Here is a 20,866-nt window from a genome sequence, read left to right as displayed (position 1 = left end):
CCGTACAAATGAAAATGCATAATGCCAAGGGAATGACCTCGCACATCACCATCAATATACACGAGTACTTTAACACCAAAAGCGCCCTAAAAGTCCCTGACAAGGTGACCAAGCTCTTTTCCCAAATTTAATCATAATCTGGAATGCAAATGGACAGAATCGAGGTAAACTGTGCCATACTCCACCAAGAGAACTGAAGAACCACCATCAAGAGAAAGAAACATGATTTCACATGCAAGCAGGGAATGATCAATCCATGGTTGGAATTCGCATTCCAACTAAGTCAGCAGGATCAATCAGATCATTCTCCAAGTGACGAATACTGCAAGAAAAAAAGCGATATTTTGATAAAAATACTGCTTTCCAAACAAAACTGTAACTGCCGATTAAGGACATTCAAGTCCATTATATTGCCTGAAACACATACTAAAACAAATGCCTCAAATCATATCGCGGAAATACTATCACCGATATCAATATATATATATATATATATATATTTATATACCTACTTTAAACTAGACTTCGGAGCTGCTCCTGTGGCATTTTTCTCTGACCCAGTGAGCTCTGACCACGCTTCAATCCAGGTCACCATGGCCTCCGCCAGCTTCGTGAAGTACGGGTCCAGTCCTTTCAACTTCTCCCCAACCTGAACTCAAACACACACACACACACACCACCGCGTCACGACCACCACAATTGAAACACTAAAGAAGAACAAGAAGAAGACATCCAACACCAAACTAGCACCACAACTACACCACCATCACATCCCACCCCATCCCATGCCATGCCTTCACTTCCACACTCCACGCACGACGCGACATCATCCGAACCACACAAGCACAGCGCGAGGCACACCTGCTTGGCGAGCTCGATGTAGCACTGCTCCACGGTGACGGCCTCCTTGGGCAGCACCACCTGCTGGAAGAAGGGGATGATCTCCTCCTGCCAGAAGATCCCCTTGTACTCCTTCTTCAGGTTCACGAACGGGTTCGACGCCTTGCTGTGGTGGATGTATGGCAGCCCCGTCTTCACCCCGAACCCCAGATGGTCGCAGATCACCTTGCAGCACCACCCCGCCCACATGTCGTCGTACCGCCCGATCGGCTGCCCGTCGCCCATCAGCCCGAAGTACATCGCCGCCCCGATCATCTCCCTGTCGAACGCCAGATTCATCCCGCACATCGGAAACAGCGTCCCCTTCGGAATCGTCATCACCGCATCCACGAACCGCGTGTTCTTCTCCGCCGGCTTCACCAGCTGCGTCGGCGCGTCGTAGTCCGGCACGTTCAGCCACAGCCCGTGCGAGATCGCCGTCGCCACGCCCTCGCGCATGCTGAACGGGTACCCCCTCACGAAGTCTGCTCCGGCCCTGTACGGGTCGTATAGCGTGTTGAAGAACAACGGCGTCGACGGCGACAACAAGTTCGTGATGTGCTGCTCCAGCGCGTTGATCTCGTGCCCCGATGGGTCCTTCGCCACCTGCACCCCGTCACTCCCCCCACCCCATCACTCCCCCGCCCCACACCCGAGTCCTCCACCACCTCCACCGCCACAGCCCCCGCTTCACCACCCCTCAACAACCAACGACAACAGCAGCAGCAACAGCAACATCGACATCAACAACTACTACATTCGCTACACCCGCAAACACTGCCTCGCCCCGCATTCCATTGCATTGCCCCCACTCACCCAGCAATCGTCGTCGATGGTGAAGATGTACTTCTTCTTCGACATCATGAACCCGAAGCACCGGCACGCGCTGTCCTTGAACGAGATGCACGACGCCTTGGGCCCCAGAATCCGGTTGATGTCGTTGCGGTTGTACAGCTCGTAGTCATACCCCTCCGGCACGTGAATCTTCTTCGTGGGGTCGCCATCCTGCACGATGATCAGGTGATAGGGGCTCAGGTATGGCCTCCACTGCTCCAGAAACGCCAGGTCCCGGATGGTCGGGATCACAATGTCGAGCTCATCCTTCAGCAGTGGACCTCGGGCCGTCATCCCACCCGTCGTTGCAGCTCCGCGCCTCTTGCTGCTGCGCTCAAACAAGTGCACAGATACCGGAGATATGCAAAAACGTTAGTCCGCAGAGAACCACATACAGTCAAAAACAAATGAAGTTGATTAATGCTATTCTCAAAGACAGCTGGAAGAATTGGACCAGTGAACAATTTTTAGTGAAGTGCGCGTTGAATATAGAGAGTATCATAGAGACGGAAGAACTCTACAGAGCTAATCGAGATTCAGAATGAGTAGTTATTGTGGTCATGACACTGACGAATGATGCAAGGGCGAGCTTTGAGTACACCCAACAGCTCTTCTTGACAGAAAATAAAAATCTTCAAACAAAAACATACTATTCCCGACGTACCGATGTTTAGTAGGTTAAACACCGATACTTGCCGAAAAGTGTGTACATTTCAAATGCAAGTCATCGATAACAATGTGTTCTGAGAATAAACTGTACTAGATCAGCCGGTCTGGCGGAGATATGAAAAAACGAGGACATCTTGACTGACGGCCTCGAAAGACGACATCTCCTCGAAAATGACAGATGCTATAAACTGGGGACTAATTTGAAAAATCAAAGGAGCATGAAGAGAGTGGTATTTGCGAAGGAAGTAGCTACAGATCTGTGCCACTACGGAGCAAGTACTCAGAACAGAAAGGTTTGCACATGACCTAAAACAGAGGTGTAGAGTGTGAAACCCCTTGCCTCCCAATTTGACCAAATTTGGGAGTTTTCTGAATGAGAGCCAGCGAAATCTCAGATGTGAGTCACCAACGGCGAAGGCGAACGAGAGGCAGACACAGAAATCCAAGCGTATTCGCGAACTGATAGCTCAGCTACTGCAACCCACGAATGATGCACAAAACAATGTTGATATATCGCATTCTGGAGTTGGGGGGATGATGGAAAATACACTATGATATAAAGCAGACCTAGCCAAATGAAGATCTTCTGAAGCTGATGCAGTGAGGTGCAACTGCCAATCGTGACTGCAGGGGTGCCCCAACTTCTCTAGTTGCGCTGCAGCAAGAAATTGAACAAGTCCAGGAATTGTGAGGAGGAGGGCAGCATTTATAGCTGATGGGCGGATCCAAAATGAAGGAAACGACACTGTAATCCCCTATTTCCAATGCATATATGTAAATCAATAAATGATAAAAATCCAAAGTTGCAGTACCGACTCCAGCGTTTGAAACACTAAGGATGAACAGTGCTCCATTACGTGTGTATTATACTTTTTTTTTATTTAGGTGTTTGTAATTGTTGCGAGCAATATGTGCGACGTGACGAGCAAGTGATGTGTTGCCCTCAACAACGAAGTTTGAATTGAAGACACTCCTCAAGTGTGACAAGTTTGGTCGTTGGAATGTTCTCAGACTCATCAAATATGATCGTTTCTAAATTTGGCTGGATGGACTAACAGAATATCGCGGGGTTTGCAAAGAAATTTGGAAAGAAAGATGCATTGCGGCCAACGATGTAAACCTTTACTGCGAACACTGTCGCAAGAGTGCAGATCTTCATTCATCTAGCACAAACGTGCTGGTTCTATGGCTCCCGAAATTAAGCCACTATTTTATATTTCCTTTTCCTTTTCTGCCTGTCAAAGACCACTGATAAAGCATGGATTTAATCTCGGTTTAGATTGTTTCGGACTGTCAACTTTGATCATAAGAAGGGGCTTAAGTGGGCAATATTCATAATTAGCACTGAAAAACCGATTCCATGCTCGTAATTCTGTATGTCCCAGTTGTTTGTTCTGCACGTGGAGTTGGGAACCGTGTTCGGGATGCCAGTCGTGGTGGCCACACCACTCTCATACCAATATCTATGTGTTCTTACCGACGGAGCTGAAACAACCGATAGAATTGTAGCCCCGATTTCTGATCGAGGTGTGGATTTCAATTACTATCTGTCTTCACCCTTCACCGATGGTCTATATTTGGCAAATCATTGTGGAACATGTTTGTTCCTCTTTTTATTCCACCCAGCTTAACCATGTAAAATGAGTCAGAAACGTTCGGCGATCGTTGGAGCACTCCCAGCACACCAATGAAATAGAGAAAGGGATCGATGGCAGCTCAGCTTCGAACACATCATAGACGCATGCATACTTCGTGCTATTAAGCTTCGCACGACGTTTTTCTGCATTCCCACCCCATCATTCTCAAAGAGAACCCATGCGAACGGGTCATTATTTTGCTCCTCGTGTGGTAGATATCCCGCAGTAAAGCTCTCATGCAGCTGAAGTATATGATATAATTCATTTCCTGGTCAAAACGTCAAGGGTCCTGACGCAACCATGATCGAAAATCGGAGCTGCTTCCTACCTGCAACTGGAGAAAAGTGTATCGAGATCCAGAAATTCATCAATCGATGAATACTATCCCCACTCGGAAGTCGGCATCTGAGAAACCTAGTGTACAAGCATTCACAGGAGCCTCGTTTAAGTCCTCTGCAACACTTTGAGTGAAGCGAAATAAAAGCACCCATGATACAAGGAGCCACACACACACAAGCCGTGATTTCTTACCAGATTTCATCCATGTCTGGTCGTAAGGCACTATACAGTCCGCGATGTAATGAAGCGTTACTGTCGTGGGTTGTTACTTGTTCCATGTTCCATGTTCAGAGCGTGCTCTCACATCGCCTCAGATTCTCCTACCTCCTGGCATGCCATAGTATGGCATTCAATACTCTGCCTCACGGAAAGCCGCTGTCACGTTTCTTCTCGAGAATGATGGACAATATTGAAATATTGCAGCTCACACCTGAGTGTGACAGGAAAGCTGTTTTGGATTCTGAGATGTCCAGGAAACCAGATGGCATCCCAGTCCATTTTGCATGCGAAGGCCATCGCATTAGTGACAGTACAGTTGCCGCAGGTGTACCAAGGAGTCAAACTCCTTCCAGCACATTATCGGACAACAATACTTGGTTGTAGATTCATTTGTCGTGTCGTCCTGTAATTTCAAAACTCATCAGCCCAACTCGGAGCGGGCCAATTGTCGGAGAAGACCGACTACTCCTCCCAAATACCCCAGGTTGGAAATTTATTGTACTTAGAATTCATCAAAGGGAGGAAACTCATCGAACCTCATATTTTGCCACTACGTTTGAAACCTTCATTATATTAGAGGCACCAGGCACGCATGCCATTTCGGCATTAGCTGCCTCGAGTCTCACATTAACGTTTTCAAAAATGATAATCCAATGGAAGTAGCATTAGTTTGGGGGAGAATTGATTTGAAGATGCCGTCCAAGGGGGTCCGAATCGACTGCAATGATTCAGATTCACACAATGATCACAATGTCTACAAGCGTCATGCAGAAGCAAGCACCTGATAAAGAGCTGATGATAAGCAACGTTGGCACATGCTGCCGATGAAAACAAAAGAAACTGGAATCACTGAGAAATGCATTGGCATGAAAAAAATCAGAGCAATGCTTAATTTCGTGATAGGATAAAAATTGGTGTCAAGAATGGAGAGTGGCATCCAGACACTCCTTAAAAAAAAAATAAGAATGCAAGGAACACGGCCATGCAAAAGACAACATACGCACGGAACCAGTCCTAAAAGCAAGCCTACAAAACTATTAATCATCCATATCCTTCTTAGACGATATCCACTCTACTTGACAGCACTGCCGTTGGCAGTAGCTTGGCTCTTCTTGTGAGAGCTGCTGATCTCAGACCATGCCTCAACCCAGGTGACCATAGCCTTCGACAGATTAGTAAAGTAGGGGTCGAGTCCATTCAACTTCTCCCCAACCTGTTCCAACCAAACAGCCCCCAACCAACTTCAGCAAAAACAAAACACCCAGTACAAGCTGTACAAAACAATTCACACCAATAGCCAGATCAATCAAAAAAATTAAAACCTCGTCACCAGCTAACAACCAAAACACAAGCACAATTCTAAACCATGTTCAAAACGTATGGACCTTCAAAATTCACAGCTCAAGCGCAAATTTGCGTCCAAACCAGAGCGCGAGGCCCACCTGCTTGGCGAGCTCGATGTAGCACTGCTCCACGGTGACGGCCTCCTTGGGCAGCACCACCTGCTGGAAGAAGGGGATGATCTCCTCCTGCCAGAAGATCCCCTTGTACTCCTTCTTCAGGTTCACGAACGGGTTCGACGCCTTGCTGTGGTGGATGTATGGCAGCCCCGTCTTCACCCCGAACCCCAGATGGTCGCAGATCACCTTGCAGCACCACCCCGCCCACATGTCGTCGTACCGCCCGATCGGCTGCCCGTCGCCCATCAGCCCGAAGTACATCGCCGCCCCGATCATCTCCCTGTCGAACGCCAGATTCATCCCGCACATCGGAAACAGCGTCCCCTTCGGAATCGTCATCACCGCATCCACGAACCGCGTGTTCTTCTCCGCCGGCTTCACCAGCTGCGTCGGCGCGTCGTAGTCCGGCACGTTCAGCCACAGCCCGTGCGAGATCGCCGTCGCCACGCCCTCGCGCATGCTGAACGGGTACCCCCTCACGAAGTCTGCTCCGGCCCTGTACGGGTCGTATAGCGTGTTGAAGAACAACGGCGTCGACGGCGACAACAAGTTCGTGATGTGCTGCTCCAGCGCGTTGATCTCGTGCCCCGATGGGTCCTTCGCCACCTGCACCCCGTCACTCCCCCCACCCCATCACTCCCCCGCCCCACACCCGAGTCCTCCACCACCTCCACCGCCACAGCCCCCGCTTCACCACCCCTCAACAACCAACGACAACAGCAGCAGCAACAGCAACATCGACATCAACAACTACTACATTCGCTACACCCGCAAACACTGCCTCGCCCCGCATTCCATTGCATTGCCCCCACTCACCCAGCAATCGTCGTCGATGGTGAAGATGTACTTCTTCTTCGACATCATGAACCCGAAGCACCGGCACGCGCTGTCCTTGAACGAGATGCACGACGCCTTGGGCCCCAGAATCCGGTTGATGTCGTTGCGGTTGTACAGCTCGTAGTCATACCCCTCCGGCACGTGAATCTTCTTCGTGGGGTCGCCATCCTGCACGATGATCAGGTGATAGGGGCTCAGGTATGGCCTCCACTGCTCCAGAAACGCCAGGTCCCGGATGGTCGGGATCACAATGTCGAGCTCATCCTTCAGCAGTGGACCTCGGGCCGTCATCCCACCCGTCGTTGCAGCTCCGCGCCTCTTGCTGCTGCGCTCAGATCTGATCATGCCAATAAAATGAGAAATTAGTATGGCTGTCCAGTTTCATGTTCATCTGAATGTACAGAAATCAAACTACAAAAACATACAGTTGTGGCGGGAGTTTGGTGCAGTTGGAGGCGTGGAGAAAATCGAAATCGGCAATAACGGGCAATTGCTCTCGAAATAGCAGCGACCTCAAGGTTTCAGTAGTGATAAGAAGAATACAACGGGCGGAACAAGCTACGAATACGAAGTACACTTTGGAAACATCATCCTGTCACCCCGATTGTGATTAAATGAACGCTGACTACGACATCAGAAAACGGTGACCAAGTATTCCACCCACATTACCGACGGAGTAGTAAAGCATGAAACACAAAGTCTTCGGAAACGACGAGAAACTAAAACAGTATTCCAGCTCGATAAGCAGAGGCGATAAAAAATTTGATTTGAAAAGAATTGAAACTTTGGAAACTGCCAGTGAGCTCTAGAGCAAAGCGCAGCTGTACGGGTCAAAGTCGGAGCAGAGAAAAGGAAAAACCACAAAGTTCTGAGAAAATCCCCACAAAACAGAGCTCACACGTATGGAACCCCTCGCCGTTCCAAATTCAAAACTGTACACAAACAGAGAACTTCCAGAGCTGAGCAGAAACCAAGACAACAGCACCGATAGAGCTGCAACATAGAACCTGCTAAAGCCCCACCATTGCCATCAAAGAAAATGACTCGGGGCTTTGGAAGCAAGCACGGCTCGACGACAAAGCCCAACGAGTAAAACCCTGACAGTGCGGTGTCTGCACACTCGGAACATCGGCACAGTGTCAAAGGGAGGCATGGCAAGTACAAACCAGGAGATGAAGAGCGCGCGTAAACACACACACACACACACAGCTGGTTGCCAGTGGCGAAGCGCGAATGCGAGCGCTGCAGCAACAGCAGCGCGGCACTCCGTGTAGGTATGGCGCGTCGGGTAACAGAACAGAGCACGCAGGCGGAGGAACCAAGATGATTGGGTTACCACTCCAGCTCCGGTTTTTCCCTTAAAAACACAAAGGAAACGAGGATGGCTGAGCGACGTGCCAGACGACGCCCACTTGAAGGTGGTGCATGGCGCCAGGAGCACCAACGTCGTTGGCAACAGTGCGGGGGGGAATAATAATGATAACAAATAGTAACAATGTGGTAGAGTTTTTTGGCATGGTTGACCAGCTTCGAGAGCTCCAAGTAGATGGGGGCGTTACGCTGGGGCAGCAACTCCCGAACTGCTGGCTCAGGTTTTCGAGCTTTCGCGTGACCGTGGAGCTGTGGCATTGTGCCCTGTGAATCGCAGTGCGCATTCTCTGTCCTGCAGTTTTGTCTCCCTCAATCTCTCCTGCCGGTGCACCATAACTGCATACAGTGTTTTGCTGCTGAGTTCGCAACTTTCGGCTACAACTTAACGTTTCGGGGGAGGGGGAGGGGGTTGAAAAAAATTGCCTGAGTGTTTAATTTATAAAAATTAACAAAGCAGTTTTTGCATTTGACCCTTGAACGGAGGCCTAGACTTTTGCAAAACAGTGCACTTCCATCACACTAAACTATATCCTTCATCCTTCTAAAGTTTGCCAATCATTGCTGGATTTGGTATGTATTTGAAATCTGTCCACATGAAGAACAAGCAATTTTGGGTTTGTGCAAGGGTGGTTTAGATAAGGTCTATAGGTTGGTTTAGGGACATGACATAGTTTAAGGTATTTTGACATTAGAGGCCCCAGTTTTGAAACCAAAAGTTACGTTCACATTTACTTTTCTTACTTGTCTTCATTTCATCTATGGCCTCTAGTTTTGGTGAGGATTTTGTGGTCAATGTGATATATTATGATTTATGACAATTCTTCTTTTCAAAAGTGGGATTTATGTCCAGTTGAAGTGCATGCATCTTTTTGTTTGCACGTTTAGTTAATCAATCTTTAATATATATCTTTATAATATATAGAAAAGAATTACACAACAAGTAAAGAATTTTACACCCTTCTACTTATGGTAAACTAGATATTTGACTTAAGCAACAATAAAAGAAATTTTTGGAAGTTTTGGTAGCATAAAGATATTTTGTTTCTCCTCCTTCATAATTAAGTGTCTTTCTAAGTTATCTCATCTCTTACATATTATTTATTGCCACAAAATTGTGTAGAAAAAGAAAAAAAATTGTACAAAAACTATCTTTGAATAAATAATCAAACAAATAAATAATATATTATAAATTAAGTATATTTTAATTTTATGCATATATTTATTTAAATTAAAAACAAAAGAAGTAAGAATTATACAAGAAGTATGTACATAAATATATGCACATATCTTTATTTAAATCAAACATAAAAGTGCTAAAAGTTACAAATGCATGGATAAATGCACATTATCATAGATAAAAATGTAAATAAAATGAAACTTTATCTAAGCTTTGAAAATAAGTCTTCTTAAGTATGATTATGATTTATTTAACTCTACTTTATTTACATATTAGATTCCTTATAAGTACTATTTTTTTCTACTTCAATAGAATAGTTGTTTGTTAGTTTAGTACAACAAACTTTTGTACCTAAATCTCTTGATGTTGCACATTTATTAAATACATACAATACTAGTTGAGTACCTCTAATCCATTTAATTGTAATAAACAATTGAACAACATGCAAAATATAATTCATCATTTTAAAGTTTAAATTAGTTAAGAATATTGAAGAAAAACATACCACTACAGTGGGTGGAGAGACATATATTCCTACCATAAATATGGCACAAAGAATTCTAATTACTAATCAATACATGTGTTGTTACTAAAATTATAAAAAAAAAAAAAAAAAAAACCATTAAAACCTTTGTCAACTTTATCTATTACAATAGTTAATAAAGAATTATTAATGAGTAACAAAATAATTGATAATTAATAAATAAAAAATAAGATTATGTACAATTATACAAAATAAAACTTTGAAATTGTTACTTTGCATTAAGAAGAAACTTAATCTTATTTTATTTTTTGCATACATCAAATCTATTATATAAAACAACTTGGGTATAAGACAAAAAGATAAAATCTTCTAATTGGCCATGAAGAAGGGAACTTGGGGGACACAAGGAACATAGGAATGAAAGAATATAGAAGCATAAAGAAATGGGTGGATGTGCCAAAGATTGAAGTGTCCAATGACAAAAGCATCTACTAATATAATACAAGATATGTAAATTCAATAAGACAAATGGCTACATTGTTAGTGACTTCTACAATAGGAAAACCATACACAACTTTATATTAGGCAATTAAAAAACTTTCAAACATATGGAATACCAAAATAATCAACCAATCCTGGCAAAAATAAAATTGTCATTATACAAAGTTTTCATTAGTTCAAAATATATATATATATTACTAAAAAAAATTCCTACAAACTCCAAAATTTCTCCCTATAATAATTATCTAATACTTAATCTAATACTAGTTAAATCATTCAACTAAATAAGTAGTTATTGTATTTTCTATCATAATAAACTAACAATAGATCAGACACACTCACACTCAGCACGGCACTCACACTCAATATACTCAGCAAGCAAGAGAAAAGTTAGCATGTACTTAAACAGGCGATGCAAATAGGCAGATGGCGGTGATATTTCCTGAACACAACAAACAAAACATATTAATGGATGCAGCGACATAAATCGAGCTCACTCTTTCGCAAGAAGCAGCACAGTGTGCAAAGCATTGTTCTGCCTAAAATTCCATGCAGACCACAACAAACCCAAGCTCGATAAGCCGTCTCGAAGGGTTCGAGACTTGAGCATTACCCAAGATTCCAAGAATTACTTTGAAATCGACGTGACTCATGGTGGCTGCAGCAAAATCCCTCTTGACCGACATTGATCTGCTGAAAGCGTGCAATTCTTTCACAGGTTCACTCGCAGTGAACAGCGACTCTGCAGGCAACTTGGTCTACAGACACACTCTAGTTGCCGCTGGGGGTTCTGCTGTACAAATCACGAAGCAACTGCTCCTCCACGGCCTCGAAACCTCCGCATCTCTCCCTCCGAGTCCATAGTGTACCTGCTATCCCCTCTTTCGATGAATTTTTATCAGTAAGGATTAACTACAACTGCATGCATGAAGATCGACGCAGCGTCATCATCACCGAAACCATACATTATTGATTCGTGATACACTTATATAGTAGGAGTGATAATATAAAAAGGGATAGTATAAGTAGATATTATAAGGAATAATATAAAGAATTGATTTAAGTAGGAGAGTAGTGTTTTTATCATGGCTCTTGATCTCTCTCGGTGCTATTGCTCTTCATCATTGTAAATTCTTTTCTCTTCTCATTCTTACCAATCAAATATTGTTTTCTCTTCATTTTTAATATTAAATTATTGTTTTTAATTTTTAGAAATCTATTCAATAATTTATTTTTTAGTAAATTTTTTACTAAATAATAAAATAGAAATATATTATAAATTTATATATTTTAGTAATTTTTATCAATAATTAAAGAACTATTAGTAGATTGACAAAGTAATTAAAATATTCTATTGCAAACTATTTAAAATAATTGTAATATTAAAATCAAAATTATCATGATTTTTAAAAACTTATTGATTAAAAAATATAATATAATTTTTCAATGTAAACCTTATATATATATATATATATATATATATGTGATAGTATTAAGGTTTTAGATATTGTAATAAAAGTAAAATACACTAATGATTTGTATTAATTTAGATTTGGTTATTGCAACCATTGACAAATTGATCATCTAGAGGTTTTGTTCCTTGCAATGTTTTGGCATGAAATTAACACTGATCACTTGATTGTTTTGGTTGATACAACTATTTTTTACTATCAATGCTATTTAATTATTTACGATGCTAATGCAAGTATCTTGTTGTAAGTTTGCTCAACAAACAATATGACAATTAGTTCATTATTTAAATTATGTAACAAATATCAAATTAGATAAATTTTTTAAAATAAAAAATTGAAGATTATAAAACTAAAGTTAAACAAGTTACAAAAAATTAGGTCCATGTTCTACAATCAATTTCAAGTATATAATTATTGTATAATTTAAATATATGCAATACTTGAATTTTAGGTCCATGTTCTACAATCACAAAAGTTCTAAGCTGGTTGCTCTTGTATATTCCACTTTTTTTTTTTTTTTTTTTTTTTTTTTTTGTATCTTTACAATTGTTGTTGTAATACAACAATTACAATAAATATTTCTATGGTGATTATTTAGAATACTTCTATTTTGTAATGTTTTGTAGGATAAAAAGTAACAATTTTTTGGAGAAAAGTTCACAAATATCCTTCATAAATGTACAATGTCAAAATAACTTGAATAATCAAAATTTACTTATATATATCATGATATTGGATTTGAAAGATTGCCATTCTTTATTTTGGAACTTAGTCACATCATTCACTCTGGACAATATTGCTCCACTAATCCAAGTGTACTGTATTTATATAAGTACAATTTACAATTAGTATCTGTACAACTATGCAAAACATTAAAAAAACTTAAATAATAATAATAATAATAATAATAATAACTTAATGTATAACTTAATGTATAACTTGGATTCAAATGTGAACCTTTTTCTTGATATGGTTTTGATTGTCATGAATCTATGAAAATCCCAACAACAAATGCCATAATACATGACTTTGGTATGCCACAGTAGAAATGACATTCGAAGTGCGCAACTTTATCAGTCTGATTTTCAATATTTATTTCTTCACTGTTTTCCCCAAATTCTAAACAAGGGACAAGATAAAGCAAATGTTAAGATCATCTCATTTAGTTGCATCTCTATCATCCAACTCTCCACATTTAGCACGCAGGAGACCCAGAATTGTGCCAGCTCAGCCTGCGGCCATGGGGGAGCCAGAATTATGCCAGCTCAACCTGCGGAGATGGGGGAGGGGCCTCTACCACCGCGCGGGTCTGCCTGCAGCAGCTACAGTGCCCGAATTCCGTGGCCCGAATTTCCGTGGGAGATGTGGGAGGGTCATCGACACGCGGCCGCGAGTCCACACTGCCACCATCTGGCTCTTTCCTGTTGCAAAGGATTCTGAAGCAATTCGCAGAAGCTGACAAGTGTATCCCGGTTCTGGCGTCCCATGCTCCTCTTATACTAGTCCTCTCCTGTTGACGACATTAGTCGAGAGTTTTGCTGAGAGATCTCTGTTTCCTACTTTGCTTTGCTTGGCTTGGTTTTGCTTAGTGTGGAGTTACGAATTGATAATAGGACATTGGAATCTCACCCTTAGGAGATGGCTGAAGTGTTGCCTGCCGGGGACAGAATCAAGGATTATGACTCCCGAGTGGATCCTGATGCGCCCCCGCAAGAAGCACAGGTACTTGCTCCCCCACTTCTGTCCGTCGCTCGTTTCAGAACAGTGTTTTGTCGGTAGAGTGTGAAGGTTTTGTGGACTTTCAGATGTCTGAGTTCCTGCAACAGTTTGCGTGAGTGATGGAATCGTAAAGAGTATGGTTCGAACAACCAAACATGAGTCTGGTAGCTGATAACTACGGTGGACATACGACAGGGATTGTTGTATTGAGTCTTATGTACCATATGATGTGTGGTGGTGACTTTGAATGTGAGTAACGGAATGGTGATTGTGCGAGTGACTGCAGAAACAGGCGGAGAAAAGGCGGAAGCAACATAATGTCCTGGGGTACTTCTCCCTTGTGCAAATTCATGTAATGACATTGTTGGTGGTGCTGTCCTCAAGCGGGCTGGTGCCTCTGGAAGACTTGGCATTCGCAGCGTTCACTACGGTTTACATGATCTTCATGAATAGCACCATTCTCAGGCCCGTGACTAAAGGCGCCCCGCCTAACGTGATGGCCGGCAACAAAACCGTGCAGGTGTATTCCATGGTCACGGTCAGCGTTGGATTGCTGTTGCCGTCTGGCTACGTCTTGGGAGGTTTTGTGCACGGGGACCAGAAGGCTTTGAAAGCTGCCGCGCCGCACTTGTTCCTCCTGGGATGCCAGATCCTAAGCGAGAACGTGGCCTTCAGGAATGACCACATCTCCCTACCGATCCGCGCTTTGGTGCCAATTTTTTACAACGTCAGGAGGTTGTTCACCATTATGGAGTGGTGGAAGGTGGACGCGACGAAGGGCGAGGAAAGCCTCGGAATGCATGGCTCTCAGGCCCAGACCCCCTTCTCCGCGGACCAGTGGCTCAAGTTCGGCAAATACTTGGCTCTAGCCAACATGGTCGTGTGGACCATCAACCTCTTCTTCTTCCTCATACCGGTGTTCTTGCCGAAAACCTTCAAAAAACATTATGAGATGGAGATGTCGGCATCAGAGAGCCGTGCGAAGGATCTACAGGATAACAAGGATGTGAGCACGGATTTTTAGAGCATTTTATTCAACCTCTTGGGGGTGTGAGATTGCGTGAGCTTTGAATGTTTTCTAGATTAGCTGCGGAAAGGTGCAAATGTTATGCTGGGAAAACTGTAAGCCAGCGTTGCGCTAATTTGGAATCCTCATTTGGAGAGGGGCGTTGTACATAAAGACGTTATTTTTGTAAAATTGATGGAGATTTTAATCCTCCTTCAATAGCATTTTTCTTTTATCATCCTTCACTACAGAGCATACCGTTTCACGGGTTTTCGGATAAACTTTGGATTTCAAACGTGTCCTAAGGTTGACAGCATGCAAATTCTCACTTGAACCAAGGCTTCGATGATTTGATTCCTTGGTGTGTTCCGTGCTTACACCCCCGCCCGTTAGCACGTACTGCGAAAGGTATCATGTGTTGATTTGATCTCCACCATTGTCATAATAAAATTTGTAATTACGCTCCATCATAGGTCATCGAAGTTCGTTGTTCGTCGATGGAAATCCAGGTGAAGACGCAAGTATACTAACGTTCACGTAGGATTTCAAGGGACCTAAAACTTGATCCCTGTGGCATACACACTAAAATCTGTTTCAAAACAGGGACATACATTGTACGCTCCACTTCCCGATTCGTCTTCCTCTTCTTCCCGCTCCAGCGGCAGACGTCTTCCGCAGCTCCTGCATCTGCTTCTCATGATCCCGACTCATCATGACCAATCAGAGAGATATACAAACTTCCCCGCCCCATTTCAGCCTCACATCGCGTCGCGTCGCGCAAGTCCGCTCCACAAATCTCGACCTCAACAAAGCTATTCCCAAACAACATTCAAGTGCAGAGTTATCGAAGCCCCGGAAAACATGGGAATCAGTAGCCTGGGTTTTGTCCTTTGAATGCACAGTCCGAAGGAAGCGCATTTAATACCGTCCTACAGGCTCGTAAGCGCGGGATCCCTATGACCGTCCTCGGGTCATCGTTCGAATCGATGAATGTAAACCGATCACAATTGCGTCATCCATTTAGGGTTCAACGATGGTTTGCTTTCTCTTCGCCTTTACTTCAGTTTGAACTCCCCCGATGCCGATTGTTTCCAGTGAACTTCATCAGAGCGTGTAGGAACTCGACGCCCGGTTGTGATTACGTCGCGGACGCGATTTTTTTTATTAGATTTTTAGTTGTTGTCGATTGTGTTGTCTCCTTGGTATTTTTTGTGCCGTTACGGCAATGGGCAACGAGGCCGAAGGGGAAGTGAAAAATGGAGATATGAGTTTCGAAGAGGAAGGGCCCATGGTTGGCCCAGGACCTGCGAAGCAACGTCACAAGCGGCCTCTTGAATTTGAGAAGGCGTTCTTAGATGCATTGCCGTGTGCACAAATGTAAGTGGAATGCAGCATTTTATACTTGAAACTGGCTTTTCAAATTCGATATCGGAAGTTGTATTATTGTAGTAGCTCTAGCTGTCCGTAGATATTTTTGAGCTGGTTAATGAAATTGAATTTTTCAAGCTTGGGGTCACACAAATATTCTCGTATCGAATGTGTGGTGTAGACTTTCAGCTGAAGGTAGAGTTTAATAGTGCTTGAGTTTTGGTAATTGCAGCGCATTTCTCTTTCCAATCGCGAGTATTCAGCAGTAATGCATTTTAAAATCACTGAAAATTTCTGCTTTATTCTTTGGTGTACAGTAACTGAGAGTACTGGGCTGTAGGATTCTATTGAATGTTATCACGCGCACGAAGTAGTTCTTTCCAGTTTCTCTCGGTGATCATTCTGCGTAATAATCTATTGAGACACTGGATAGCAGTGCGTGAATTCATTGTTTGAGGAGCTTAGTAATTAACCTTTGGGAATCGCTTCGTACCAGGTACGAGAAAAGTTACATGCACCGGGATGTTGTGACTCACCTAGCCGTATCCAGTGCCGACTTTTTCATCACAGGAAGCTGCGACGGTAATGAATTTCTCCTGCGCCTCAACTTGTTGGTTTGAAAGTCACAGCTGAAAATTGGGCAAAGATTTATCCATCCTTGTCACAAAGACACCATTTGCATCATCAAAAGCGTATGGAACTCATCGAATTTGTGTTTTAGTGACAATGTTGCTTGTTGGCTGAAAATCTGTGTAAAATTCAGGGCATATCAAGTTTTGGAAGAAAAAAGGCATGGGGATCGAGTTTGTGAAGCATTTTCGATCACATTTGGGACCCATCTGTGGGCTTGCTGTAAGTGTTTTTGTGCACTTTTCAGGTCTGCTTTGTCTGGATCTGTTTAACACGAGTGAACCCCGATTCATCATAGTGAGGTCTCTAGTCTGCACTCTCAGCATCGTACATGTCTACGAGTCCTACTCAAAGACTTCAAAGCTGCTGTTCCATGTTGAAGTAACTACGATATCCTGGGGTCAGGTGAAAGCAAAATGATATTCCTAAAAGTAGATCATCACATCGGAACACTTCCCGAGAAAGCAGAGGATTTCACAATTTATAATGCGAACGGGAATTTTCTATAATTTTGTAATCAACTGAACGTCTGGTTCATAGAAAATAATCAGTATCTGGCAATACGGTACTTCATTTATTTTGTTGTCCATAGTCCTTGTGTGCGACAGTTATGCTGCTTGTTTATCTTTTCATGTTCCTCAACTCGTTTGTTTGATTAATGCAGGTGAGTGCAGATGGGCTTCTTTGTTGCACAATATCCGATGATAAGGCTGTCAAAATATATGATGTTGTCAATTACGACATGATGGCTATGCTGAAATTAACATTCACTCCGAAAACAGTGGACTGGGTATTCAAGCAAGGCGATGCGAGAGCTAAGCTTGCAATTAGTGATAAAGCATCCCCATACGTGCATATATTTGATGCACGATCTGGCGGCAATGAACCATTTATATCCAAGCATATTCACATGGGTCCAATTCAGGTTATGAAGTACAGTTCATCATTGGATATAGTAATTTCCGCAGATGCGAAGGGTTTGCTTGAATATTGCAGCCCTGACACTTTGGAGTTCCCTTCTCACGGGTACTAATCTCACTAGCATTTCCCTCCACTTCTCAAGCTTTAGAATTTTCTTCTTGTTTTGATTTGTTGTTCGAGGTAACTACTTGCCACTATTCCTTCAAGACATTCGACTTCCCCTTTTGGGATCTTGTTTTGTTTGGCGTTAACTGATGGTATTCATACTCAAGGCGTAACGTCACTATCTTCTAGGCTTTCATTAAAGCTTATGGTTTGTACGCATGTTAATTACAGGATTTCTCATGTATAAGAACAATGGGAACTGGAATGAGTAAGGGTAACGGTGTAGTGTGCAGTTCAAGTTTAAGACGGAGACAGATCTTTACTCGCTTGCAAAAGCGAAGACAACCGTATCTTCTTTGGAGGTGAGTGCTTGCCGCCTTGATTTTATTGCCCACTTGCTGTTTCCGAGTGGGAAGTCCTTGTGAGGTTTACGGAATGGATTCTTGTTCACATAATCTTTATCCACCACGGGAGGATACGAATATTCTGGCAGCTACTTCAAAAGTATTAGATAACTGGTGTTGAGTACATTAAGAGGTTGTAAATGGAATCAGTACCTAGCATGCATACGATGTTTATAATAGAATCTTCAATTTATGTGAGGCTGGATCTAAAGATAGGTTTTGGATGTTGGTGTTGGCAGGTAAGCTCGGATGGGAAACAGTTCGTAACAACCTCACCAGACAGAAGGATTCGCGTCTTCTGGGTCGCTACTGGAAAATTACGTCGCACTTACGACGAGTCACTGGAGGTATTTGCTTCATGATAGCAGCCATGTTATTGGAAATTGTAAGTATTCAATGAAGATTCATTTTTAGAGGCCTGGCATCTTCAATAGTGGATAGAGAAAGTAAACGAACGTTTGGAAGTGGTACAGGTTGCTCAAGACCTTCAAAGAAGCGATGCCCCTTTGTACAGGTTGGATGCGATTGATTTCGGGCGGCGTATAGCAGTCGATAAGGAGATTGAGAAGACTGAAGGGGTCCCTCCTCCAAATGCAATTTTTGACGAAAGCTCTAATTTCTTGTTATATCCTACCCTTCTTGGCATCAAGGTTATCAATCTCTACTCAATCAATTTCAACAGACTGGGACTTTCTTTGGTGGGATGGCTACAGAATTTTGGAAAAAAGGACATAGACTTTGTGACATCGCAGTGCTGACCTTGTCCGTATTGTATCTGTAATCCTAGATTCTGAATTTGAAATATCTTCCCTGGTGCAGGTTGTCAATCTGCATACAAACAAAGTAGCGAGGATAATAGGGAAAGTAGAGAACACGGAACGTTTTCTTAGAATTGCATTGTATCAAGGTGGGTACAGTTCTAAGAAAGTAAAGAAGTTACCTGCAGCTGCTGCGAACGTGAATGAACAAAGAGAACCACTTACAGATCCAACATTACTGTGCTGTGCATTCAAGAAGCACCGGCTTTATCTATTCAGGTGCATTTACAAACCCAAAAGGTCATGCAGTTGGCTTATGTATGTTCTCTGGGCATCTTTAGACACCACCTACTCCCATGGCGATAACAAGACTGTTCTACTGCTGTTCTATTGCTGTTCTTGTATAACCTCTGCGAATTCTGGTCATACTTAAATGTTGTATAGAGCTAGGCAGGGCAAGGGGGAAGGAAAGAAATTTTAAAAATAAGTGCCATTTCAGTGTTGCTGATTGATCTTATTGCAACGTTTCTTGTATGCCTTTCTAATGTGTACCACCTGATCTTGCAGTCGAAGAGAACCTGAGGATGCAGAGGATGCTAGCAAAGGGCGTGATGTGTTCAACGAAAAACCTCCTCCGGAGGAGCTACTTGCAATCTCCGACATCGGAAAATCTACCACAACTTCGCTACCTGAGAATGTGGTATGAATAAGACGTACTCCCTTCATGATGTCGATTCTGTGTAGAGTATCTTCATGTTCAATGAACTGCTACCTTCTTCCAATGATTGTAGAGCTATTATGCCTGAATTTTTGTGGTTAGTGCAAGTTGAGCCTCTGCCTTCTTTCCTTGAAATAAGGATGTGAATTTTCATTTTTATTGCTGTTTTCTTTCTTTTTTAATCTTCAGATTATGCATACCACATTGGGCGATCTGCACATACGCTTATATCCAGAAGAGTGTCCACGTACAGTGGAAAACTTCACTACACATTGCCGAAATGGTTACTATGATAATTTGATCTTCCATCGAGTTATCAAGGGCTTCATGATACAAACTGGTGATCCACTTGGGGATGGTACTGGAGGGCAGTCAATCTGGGGCGGTGAATTTGAGGATGAATTTCACAAAAGGTATTTTATAATTTGTAATCTGTATGTTAAGTTCCAGGTTCTCGATGCCTCTTATTTTAGAACTGTGGATCATGTGCAGTGTAATTTTATTAATTGTGTATTATATGTTTTCAGTGGACTGATTTCCCTTTCCATTGGTGTGCACAGCTTACGGCATGATCGACCTTTCACAGTGTCCATGGCCAATGCTGGACCAAATACCAACGGTTCACAGTTTTTTATTACAACAGTTGCTACCCCATGGTTGGACAACAAGCACACAGTCTTTGGGCGTGTTGTCAAAGGCATGGATGTTGTCCAGGTAAGTCAAGGTTCCTTTATCTTTATAATCAGTTTTTATTTTATTTTATTTTATTTTGTTCACGCTACACTTGATATCTAATGCGTCCCCACTTTTCTTTTCTTTCTAGTTCTTTAATTCCATCACGACTTTTTGTTCTAAGATCCATCTTTCTATACTTTTCTAAATATTGGGCTTTCTTGACGTGCTCCAGGGCATCGAGAAGGTGAAAACGGACAGGAATGATAAACCTTATACTGATGTGAAAATCTTGAACGTCACTGTTCCTAAGTCATAGCTTACAATTCATGTCCAGGCGTAGAAGGGTTACTGGACTGTACTTTCAGACGAGCATTATCTGCTTTGTACATCAGTTCTTATTTTTGTTGAATGATACATATAACGGGCTTTAAGAACATGTGTGGCAGCTGTGATGTATCTTGGCAAAATTATTGATGCGTTTATTTGAAGAGAAATTCAATGTGTGAAAAATGTGATTAGATCTGATGTGTAATATGATAAAGATCTGATGCTGCTGTGTGAAAGATCATGCTAACTCCCTTCATGGACATAAATAAATGTACAGAATAGCAACCCATCATTGGAGTAAGCATATGCTATTCTTTCTTACTAAATGTACCATATGCATGCATTCATTGACATCC

At 42.7% G+C, this 20,866-nt stretch overlaps 4 protein-coding genes across 8 annotated transcripts; 2 read left to right on the top strand and 2 right to left on the bottom strand.

Moving 5' to 3' along the window:
- Positions 1–323: 323 nt before the first annotated feature.
- LOC112286317 (UDP-arabinopyranose mutase 2) lies at positions 324–3,206 on the bottom strand. 4 transcript variants are annotated; one of them, XM_024528079.3, is made up of 4 exons: positions 2,950–3,206; positions 1,696–2,041; positions 862–1,485; positions 324–649 (listed from the first exon to the last, which is right to left on the bottom strand). In XM_024528079.3, exons 2-4 carry the CDS (start codon positions 2,005–2,007, stop codon positions 509–511), a joined length of 1,077 nt encoding a protein of 358 aa, XP_024383847.1. In that variant the 5' UTR covers positions 2,008–2,041; positions 2,950–3,206; the 3' UTR covers positions 324–508. The 4 variants fall into 4 exon arrangements, with proteins under 4 accessions (XP_024383847.1, XP_073392381.1, XP_024383846.1 ...); XM_073536280.2 differs by having other exon boundaries at positions 1,696–2,038; positions 2,950–3,079; XM_024528078.3 differs by lacking the exon at positions 2,950–3,206 and adding an exon at positions 2,689–2,881.
- Positions 3,207–5,423: 2,217 nt separating this feature from the next.
- Positions 5,424–8,352, bottom strand: LOC112286272 (UDP-arabinopyranose mutase 2). Of its 2 annotated transcripts, none has more exons than XM_024528008.3 (4): positions 8,041–8,352; positions 6,854–7,211; positions 6,020–6,643; positions 5,424–5,790 (listed from the first exon to the last, which is right to left on the bottom strand). In XM_024528008.3, the coding sequence occupies exons 2-4, from the start codon at positions 7,163–7,165 to the stop codon at positions 5,650–5,652; spliced, it is 1,077 nt and encodes a 358-aa protein (XP_024383776.1). In that variant the 5' UTR covers positions 7,166–7,211; positions 8,041–8,352; the 3' UTR covers positions 5,424–5,649. The 2 variants fall into 2 exon arrangements, with proteins under 2 accessions (XP_024383776.1, XP_024383777.1); XM_024528009.3 differs by lacking the exon at positions 8,041–8,352 and adding an exon at positions 7,300–7,372.
- A 5,061-nt stretch (positions 8,353–13,413) lies between these two features.
- LOC112287014 (uncharacterized) lies at positions 13,414–14,842 on the top strand. Its single transcript, XM_024529590.3, has 2 exons — positions 13,414–13,601; positions 13,885–14,842. The coding sequence occupies exons 1-2, from the start codon at positions 13,518–13,520 to the stop codon at positions 14,620–14,622; spliced, it is 822 nt and encodes a 273-aa protein (XP_024385358.1). The 5' UTR covers positions 13,414–13,517; the 3' UTR covers positions 14,623–14,842.
- An 823-nt stretch (positions 14,843–15,665) lies between these two features.
- Positions 15,666–20,617, top strand: LOC112287013 (peptidyl-prolyl cis-trans isomerase CYP71). Its single transcript, XM_024529589.3, has 12 exons — positions 15,666–15,981; positions 16,469–16,554; positions 16,736–16,824; positions 17,267–17,628; positions 17,915–17,990; positions 18,272–18,379; positions 18,506–18,682; positions 18,852–19,069; positions 19,358–19,490; positions 19,698–19,921; positions 20,069–20,222; positions 20,416–20,617. The coding sequence occupies exons 1-12, from the start codon at positions 15,830–15,832 to the stop codon at positions 20,497–20,499; spliced, it is 1,863 nt and encodes a 620-aa protein (XP_024385357.1). The 5' UTR covers positions 15,666–15,829; the 3' UTR covers positions 20,500–20,617.
- Positions 20,618–20,866: the final 249 nt, after the last annotated feature.

Source organism: Physcomitrium patens, chromosome 9, assembly GCF_059467195.1.
Source record: "Physcomitrium patens ecotype Gransden chromosome 9, ASM5946719v1, whole genome shotgun sequence".
Taxonomy (NCBI): domain Eukaryota; kingdom Viridiplantae; phylum Streptophyta; class Bryopsida; order Funariales; family Funariaceae; genus Physcomitrium; species Physcomitrium patens.
This window is presented reverse-complemented; position numbering and strand designations above follow the sequence as displayed.